The 9,288-nt window shown below is 42.5% G+C and overlaps 1 protein-coding gene across 2 annotated transcripts in view; it reads left to right on the top strand.

Annotated features, from left to right (window-relative positions):
• The first annotated feature begins 210 nt into the window (after window positions 1-210).
• The window catches only part of UGGT1 (UDP-glucose glycoprotein glucosyltransferase 1), a 110,726-nt gene continuing 101,648 nt past the window's right edge, over window positions 211-9,288 (top strand). For both annotated transcript variants that reach the window (XM_027056087.2, XM_015062479.3), the window contains exons 1-2: window positions 211-443; window positions 5,844-5,979. In XM_027056087.2, coding sequence (XP_026911888.2) covers window positions 386-443; window positions 5,844-5,979 — 194 coding nt within the window. In that variant the 5' untranslated portion in view covers window positions 211-385. The remainder of the gene's footprint in view (window positions 444-5,843; window positions 5,980-9,288) is intronic.

Genomic DNA, 9,288 nt, shown 5'->3' with positions numbered 1-9,288 from the left:
GCTTCACCAGCTGGTACAGCTTTGGGTCTCAGCTGTCGGCTCCTAGTCCCACTCCCCAGACCGTAAAAGTGCTCTCTTCCCAGCCACACTGCACAGCCAGAGAAAGGAGGGAGGCGGGGACTCCTCGGATACAAGATGGCGACCACACGACGCTCTAGGCTGCCCCAGCCGCGACTCGGTAGCCGGAAGTCCTCCGGCTCTCGCCAGTAGGAAGCGGAAGTAAAAAGGCAGTAGGCAGCTGGGTTATTGCTTTGCGAGACCGGCTTGAGGGGAGCCGCGGGAAAGGCGCGTGTCGGCCGCTCACTGGCGCAGCCGCTGCCGCCGCCGTCACCGCCCCGCCCCGGCGTTGTCGCTGAGATCGTCGCGGACGAAGCGTGGCCCCAGCATGGGCAGGAAGGGGGACGCGAGCGGCGCGTGTGCCGCGGCTGCGCGGCCGGTGACAGGTACCCCTGGCGTGGCGTGGGGAGGTCTCGTGGACGGGGACAGGGTCTGGGATGTGAGGCGACCTCGTGCCCTGGTCACCTTGAGCTTCCGCTTCTTCCCTGACTCAGTTTCTCCTTCTGTGTACTAGTCCTCCCCCTATTTGTGACTCCTCCGAGTTGCCCTCACTGGTGTTACGGGCAAAGTATAGTTTCTGCGAGAGTGGCCGCGGACTCTCTTGTAGCCCTTTTTGAGCCTTTACTGAAGAGCTTTGAGATCCGTGTGCCCAAGTGCAGAAGGAGGTGGGGGAAGTGCCCTAACTTGAGTTTGGACCACGTCTGACCCTAAGTAGGTTGAGAACCAGCAGTTTGCAGGACTCTGATTGGAGAACAACTTGATCTTTTTGTAGATTTCTGTTTTTTCCCTAAAATGAATCAGGGTGATGCATACTGGTTGCCATTTTCATTTAAGTACGAGGATCTGTTGGCTGGTAATTGGATAATTCGGTTTCACTTTTCGTGTGGGACCTGCCAGAAGATCTGCGTACATCGCCAATAAGTTATGGATGTGAACTGTTCTCCGTTGGCCAAAACCTCTAGATTGTTTTGCATTTCTTGCCAGATATGAGAACTAGCATATTATGTTCATTTGAAGTCTGGGGGTCTTATGTCTTACTGTGAGATACTATATTGGAAACATTCATCAAGCACTTGCCAGCCAATTTTAGTATGATGTTTGAAGACATTTAAAATAGTTATTTAAGGCCACAAAATAAGGGATGATGGTAGCCTTTCCACTTGACCTGCTTTAGACAAACTTAGTTGGCACTCATTTTTATTAAAGGAAATAAACATTGCTTTGTATAGTTGTGTGGCAGTTGTACAATGCACGCTTACCTTGAGGGGAAGAAATTGAACTATGTAGAAAATTCTTTTAGGTTTTTTTCTGCAGTTACCTGTGATCATTTTCATATCAGATGTATAGTAACTACTTTTATCAAAAATTAGCAAATGGTTTTGCTAATAGCTATAAATACATATTAACTTTAATTATTTGAGAAGTAAAATTATTTCTTGAGGGGTCATTCCTAGTATTTTTCTCACTGTTAATCTTGTATATTGATGCTCAGATGGCTATCTATAAACTTGCAAGGTGCAAGTTGGTTTTTTAAGAGATTGTCAGCTATTATCTTTAGTTTAGAAATGGAAAAAGAAAAAGTTGGTGATTTATAATTTTATGCCTCTTTTTTCCAAAAAGTGAAAAGTGTTTGGGGCGCCTGGGTGGCTCAGTCGGTTAAGCATCCAACTTCGGCTCAGGTCACGATCTCGCAGTGAGTTAGTTCGAGTCACGGGTCGGGCTCTGTGCTGACAGCTCAGAGCCTGGAGCCTGCTTCGGATTCTGTGTCTCCTTCTCTCTCTGCCCCTCCCCGACTTGTGCTCTGTCTGTCTCTCTCAAAAATAAATAAATGTAAAAAAAAAAGTGAAAAGTGTTTGCCAAACTGCAATTTTCATTAATATTTCCAAAATTTTGCTGTAGGTCAGTGAGCAAGAGATAGTCATTGAACTAAGGAAGCTGGGCCACGGACTAGATCTTACAGATATAACATTTGCGCCTAGGACTTACTAAAGAATGTTTTTAATTTACCCATTTTGCCACAAGCATTATGCCTGTGATCATGGAGTGCCACCTTGGGATTCTGACAACGATTATTTCTTAGACTGTTCATATTTATAAGCAACATTTAAGGACCACTAGGATCGGAGTGTAAGATTCTCATAAAATGAAGGCATTCTCAAACAAAAGGCCGCTTCTGTGAAGCTCTTACTTCTGCTTCTCTAAACAGTCTTTTCTTGTGGTTTTACCTGTTGCATCTAGGCTGCGGGGTCTGGGTAGGAAAGCTCTTCTTTAGTGGCCACTTTCCTCTGTCACCTCCAGCGGTGCTATACCTTGCCCCAAGAACTGTTTCTGTTTTTCGAACAATTCAAGGGGAACACTGGGCGAGTCTTGGTGCGCAGAATTTTCATTTTAATCTTTAAGTCCTAAGCATCTTTCCTCTTGGTATCAAACTCCTTTCTTTCTATTTGCTTTCATTCATCCTTTAATGAAGACTTTGTTTATTTCATTCTGAGCACCTCCTGTGTTCCAGGCATTATGCTAGGCATTTGACCCTGACAAACAAAATTCCCTGCTTTTTTTTTTTTTAATTTATTTTGAGAGAGAGAGAGAGCACAAGCAGGGGAGGAACATAGGGAGGGAGGGAGAGAGAGAGAGAGAGTGCGAGTGCACAAGCAGGGGGGGAGGAGCATAGGAAGAGAGAGAGAGAGAGAGAGAGAGAGAGAGAGAGAGAGAGAATCTCAAGCAGGCTCCTCACTGTGATCCCAGAGCCCGATGCAAGACTCGAACTCCCGAACCGCGAGATCATGACCTGAGCGGAAATCAAGAGTTGGTCACCCAATGGGCTGAACCACCCAGGTGCCCCCCAAATTCCCTGCTCTTGAGGAGCTCACATTCCATCCCCAAAGCCAGCCTGAATACAGATCTGTCAGGCTGGTTGGTCACTTCTCTTGGGTCCCAGCTTCAGGGTGGCATGCTTGGTTTTGGTTTGAAACTGTGCCTTTCTCAGCCACCTGTATCCCAAGGTCTCTGTCCCTAGAAAGTCCTTGGACTTGCCTTGGTTCTCACAAGAAAGCTTTTTGCTTAGTTTGGTTCTGCACAGTATGAATTCTTACCCTTCCAAAGCTTGGGAACCGGGGGAGATAGCATGGTATTGTAGAACTTAAAAACAGGCAGATGTGGGTTCCAAGCATTGCTATTTATTAGTTGGGCAAGTTACTCGGCTTCTCCAAGCTTCCATTTTCTTATTTTTAAAGGTGAAATTATAGTGTTTCACCCATTATGCAGCATAGTTATGGAATATCTGCTGTTTGCCAGGTGCTGTGCTATTTGGTGTGGTGAACAAAATAGACATGGCAACCACCCTCCAGGAGCTGCAGTCTCCTGGATAAGTTGTGTGGAAGGACTAGAAGTCATGGTGTATGCAAAGCACCTGACACAGTGCTTGGCCCAGAGCAATTGGTCGGTAATGGCTAATGTTTCCTCAGGGACCTTTTGTCACTTCCAGTTCCCTCACCACTCTATGCATGAAGCCTGCCTGGGGTTACTGACAGTGTTTGAATTTCCTGTCCACGGTCACCTCTTTTGGGACAGCACATGTAGGCCCCTTCAGGAAAAATTGTAAACATAGCTGTAGCACAGTACTGCTTGAACGTAGTTCATATATTCTGTCTCCAGTTTAGACGTTTTGTGACTTTTGGGGATGATTTTTTCCCCCTAATCACAGAATATATATTTCCAATTTTTTGAGACCATGCAGTAACGATGATGTGTTCTTATTCTATAGTTTAGAAGGTGGTTTCTTTTCCTTATAAGAACATGTTTTACTAGAACGGTTAATTCTGCTATAGTACTTGGCACTTCATGAAGTGATATTCATGTCGCTTTTTTATTCTCACAGTGTCCAAGTGCGGTAGATACTGATATTCCTATTTCAGAGTCTGGGAGAAGGGCCAGAGATGTTACTAGGGGACTTGCTTATGGTTAAACTGCTAGTAAGTAGCAAAGTCAGTAATTGAAGTAAGTCCCTAACTCTAAACGGTTCTCTCTTTTTCCCAACCATGTTTTTCTGTCATGCAGAGCAGGATTCTGAGGCTGCAGTCTGTGGACCAGTAGGGGAGGGTGTCTAAGAGTTTTTGAGTGGTCTGAAATTGTATCTAAAAGTTTGCATCCTTGCTTGCTCCTCTGCGGGAAATGTCAGTAACTTTTGCTACATTCTGAAAGTCCCCTCCCCAAAATCACTGCTAGCAGGTTTCAGTGTTGGGGGTCTAGTTTGGTTAGCTCTAGTCTTTGCAAATTTTATGGGTTTTTTTTTTTTCTTTAGTGCTTATTTATAAATGGGATGTTAATATTTGTTTATATTAATTTGTCAGTCGATTAAATCAATTAAGGTGGCAGTGCCTGAACTAAAGACTCTTAAAAAGCAGCTTTTCTATTTGGTATCTTTTATTTTGCTTTTGCCCATTTGTTCTTTAGAGATATTGTGTGTTATATATGAAGCAGGATGTTGGCACAGATGTTAATGCTTTTTGTAAAAAGAAGGTAGTGACTGGTCACCCAGACGATAGCTTTTATAGCCAATATCTCGAGGAATTGGGGTGAGTGAGGTGAGCCTTACCAGACATTAGCATGCGCAAGCACAGCTTTGGCATAGTGTTTCCCACAGATTCATGGCCCCTTTGGGTTCCCATTCAAATGGGTAGAACTTGGATGCTGACTTATATAGCCCACGGGAAACCTGCTTAGGGTTCTGTGAGCAGACTTCTGAGATGAAAAATCAGACCATAGAAGCCCTGCAGCTCGAGGCCTTTTTCTGAAATGATCTAGACACATCATCATGCTTAAGGACATTGCTGCTGGGAGGTTGGAAGACCTGCATTGTATGGCCATGCCAATTTACCAGTGACCCCAGCTTCCTTATTTTGTAGATAGGGACCTGTTTAACTTTCCTTCATTCCGGGACTGTTTTATGCATTTACATTGAAGTGTTAGCTTCCTAGGATTGCTGTGACAGTGCATCAAACTGTGTGGCTTACGGCAATAGCAGTTCCTTGCCTTCCAGTTGTGGAGGCTAGACATTGTAAATCATGGTGTCACAGCTCATGTTCTGTCCGAAATCTGTAGGGGAGGGTCTTTCTTTCCCTCTTCCAGCATCTGCTGGGCCTAGGTGTTCTGTGGTTTGCAGTGTGGTTTGCAGCGTGGTTTGCAGTGTAGTTCCGACAAGTGCCTGTCCTCACTGGCACTCTCCCAGTGTCCCTTCACATGGTCTTCCCGCTGTGTGCCTGTCTCTGTGTCCACATTTTCCTTTTTTTTTTTTAACACCAGTCATATTGGGTTAAGGTTCACCCTAATGACCCAATTTTAACCAGGTTACCTCTGCTAAGATCCTATTTCCAAATAAGTTCACATTTCAAGGTGCTGGGATTAGGACTTCATAACTTTTGGGGGGTGGGCACCATTTAATACCCATCATTTACGTTTTCATCTAAGCTTTGTTTACTCTCATGCTTCATAAAGTAGAATTATGTGTAAACTGCTGTGCCACCAACTGACTTTTATACCTCTGTAGAGGCAACCCAGGAAATGCAGTGCAGTCTTTATAGGAAAGCATTCCATGAACTTCACGGCTTTAGTTCTACATCAGTTGCTCAGCAAATATCTGTTGAACTATGGAGATATTAGGTGCTGTTATATTTCAGAAACATTTCCATTTCTGTAATTCTCATGTTATTTTGTGTCTCTAAGTATTAAGATTCAGGTTTAAACATTTCCTGTGGCAAAACCTTTTTTTAAAATTTTCCTTTTTTTAGGAGTTTGCTATAAAATGGAACTTCTGATTGTATTCACTGGACTATGGCTGTTTTCTTCAGTAAAGGCAGATTCAAAAGCCATTACAACCTCTCTTACAACAAAATGGTTTTCCACTCCATTGTTGTTAGAAGTCAGGTAAGAAGACATCTTTTTTTTCTTTCATGTGTTTGAGTAAAAATGTAGGATCTGCTAGTGAATATTCAGGAGCCTTTTAGGCAGCGAGATTGTCATCATCACATGGATTTAGTCAGCACCTCTTTCATTGTGCACTGTGCTGTGTACTAGTCAGAGGCTGTTATAACACAGAAGCTGTCAGTACCGTAGGGTAATCATGATTCATAGAGATACTTAGGGACTTCTTTGGACAAATGTATTGAATTGGTTAAATTATCTTGCAAGAAAGGTATACATGTGGTAATAAAGGAAGAGGGTGTCGTACTTAAAGGAATTTTTCTATTTATTTGAAGAAGGTTTTAAGAGGTGTTTAATGAAAGAGAAAGAAGACAGCTTGGTGAGACGGGAGAAGGAGGGAATGCTCCTTCTAAGAAGCTGGAAGAAGACCTTGAGATAACAAGAGTACAGAGGGGAAGCTGAGGACATAGCTGGGTTTTATCTAAGATGTACATGTTCTACATTTTAACATCTCCAAAATTAGGATGCCTTTTGATGAAATCAAGATGTTACCTTACAAATTAAAATTGGTAGCATTTTCCTTTGTAGAGTTTCGTTGAAAACAACGATGTGCCTTAACATCAACAGTGTCTTAAAGTTGGTGAAATACAGTATAGTCAATGATTTCTTGGGAGATTTTGTATTCTGAATGTACCTTCAAGTTAGTGTTTATAACATAAAAACCAGACACCTCTCTTAGTCAGATTTTTGTTTATAGAGGGAAGCTTCTTTTTATTGTATCTGAAATACTATATAGCTAGGACTTGTAGAGGTAGAGAATTGTTCTAAAGCATGAATTTAGGTAGATTGAAGGTCAAGCAGTTGGTAAATCTCACAATTTGATAGTGCGAGAAATTGGAACTGTTGCATTACTTCAGTTAACTTTGGCCTTTCTTTGTACCCTTCAATTTAGAATTAGGTTTTCTGACATTTCCCCCTTAATCCTAGAAAAATGTGAATGAGGAGATTTTGTTAAGATGATTGTGTTGATGAATAGTTGCATCTCCTAAGGAAACGGCTTCATTTGGTATTGATAAGAGGACCTGTGGGAAAGTGGGATGAGTATGAGCCGGTTTTGACTTGCAGAGGAGCCTCATGGATTGTCACTTCTCTGTGCCTCCCTTTTCTCAGCAATAAAACGTGCCCCCCCCCCCATTCCTGCTGCATTCATTTCTTAGCAGTGTTATAGTGACTAATTTGATAAGTGGATTGAGCTCCTCCAGTGTCAGAACTTTATTAGATAGAGGGCAGCTGTAAAAGTGAAATGACTGAAGGTTGTTGAGATCTAAACTGCCTGAGCCAGGACTCTGACAACTGAAATATGCCCCTATGCCCCCCCCCCCACCCCTGCCAATCTTATTTTAGATGATATGTCTGGTATAAATCTAAGTGTTTGAGATTTACTATCATTTTCTAAATAATCTTGTGCAATTAACTGTAACCACTGATGTCTTATAATATTCTGCTTGACATTCTTTACTGAGTTACACTCAGTTACTCTCCACACTAATTTTTCGGTTTTTGTGCCTTGTCTCGGAAGATTCTTATGGTGTATACTTATGGGACTTTTGAAAAACTATGTTAAAACTGTCAGCCTTAATTAATCAATTTTGTCCCGTTTCTTTGATCTCTGTGAAGTGAGTAATGTATAATGCTTCCTTCACCAACTTTCCTTTCACAAACATTGCCCCTTTTCATAATTTCCTGGCCATTTGCCATTTTGGTTGACTATTTAGTCCTCTTGTGTGGCTATTTGCAGACAGTTTACCAAGGTAATGGGACTTCTAGGCAACTCAGAAATAAGTTGCACGTATTTGAAATCCTTGATAGTTACCTCCAGAGCTAGCTGAGGCCACCAGTCTTCCCTCCCAGGTCCATGGCAGATATTGATGGCAGTCACAGCCCTGTCCATCTGGGTGAGGGTGAAGGGACAGAATATTTCTCTACACATCGAGGCATGCAACTACCACAGATATTTTGCCTTCCTTGCATCTAGTGCTTAGGGACTAAAAATATTCCTGTGTATATTTTTAGACTGGCTTGATCCTAATGAAGCACATGTAGCTTTCTGGTTGTTCATGAATTGATATATGTTTAATTGAAGTAAAACACTGAATATGTTTTGAACAGCCATAGTTACTAACAGAAATATTGTATAAATAAAGTACTATTATTAAAATTGAAACTTATAATCATTTATTGAGTACTAGATAGTGGAATGGCCCAAGAATGTACCATGGTAGAGATATAAATCAAATAGATTTGAGTTTACACTCCAGATTTTTCATTTGCTAATTCTGTGCCCTTAAGCAAATCAATAACCTGTCTGAATTTCAGTTTCTTTATTCTAAAGATGGTTGTAAGTCAGGATGGCTGTGAGGATTTAAGGACATGGGTGAATGTGTCAAGCACAGTGCCTGTCACATAGTAAGCCCTCCTTTTTTTTTTTTTACATCCTTTTTAAAAAAAATTTTTTTTAAATGTTTATTTATTTCCAAAGGAGAGAGAGACAGAGTGTGAGTGGAGGAGGTACAGAGGGAGAGAGATTGAGACATATACACACAGAATCTGAAGCAGGCTCCAGGCTCTGAGCTGTCAGCACAGAGCCCGACATGGGGCTCGAACTCACAAACTGCGAGATCATGACCTGAGCTGAAGTTGGATGCTCAACCGTCTGAGCCACCCAGGCGCCCCTTTTTACATCTTTTTTAATGTGTATTTATTTTTGAGAGAGAGCAAGCACAAGCTGGGGAGGGTGGGGGAGGGGAGACAGAGTATCTAAAGTGGGCTCTGCACTGATAGCAGAAAGCCTGATGTGGGGCTCAAAACCACGAACCGTGAGATCATGACCTGAACTGAAGTTGGACATTTAACCGACTGAACTACCTGGGCGCCCCCATAGTAAGCCCTTCTTAAATATTTATTTCCCTTCCCTTTCCTTTTGTTTCTTTAAAAAAATTTTTTTTTTAATGTTTATTATTATTGAGAGAGAGAGACAGAGCGTGAGCATGGGAGGGACAGAGAGAGGGGGAGACACAGAATCTGAAGCAGGCTTCAGGCTCTGAGCTGTCAGCACAGAGCCCGACGTGGGACTTGAACTCACAAACTGCGAGATCATGACCTGAGCCAAAGTCAGATGCTTAATCAACTGAGCCACCCAGGCGCCCCTATTTCCCTTCCCTTTCTAGTTTTGTATGGAAGGAAGACCAATTCTGATCGCCAACAATAACTTTGGAAATCTAGAAAACAAGTTTACTACCAGATTTATGGGCA

The sequence above is a fragment of the Acinonyx jubatus genome, chromosome C1 (genome assembly GCF_027475565.1).
Source record: "Acinonyx jubatus isolate Ajub_Pintada_27869175 chromosome C1, VMU_Ajub_asm_v1.0, whole genome shotgun sequence".
Taxonomy (NCBI): Eukaryota; Metazoa; Chordata; class Mammalia; order Carnivora; family Felidae; genus Acinonyx; species Acinonyx jubatus.
This window is presented reverse-complemented; position numbering and strand designations above follow the sequence as displayed.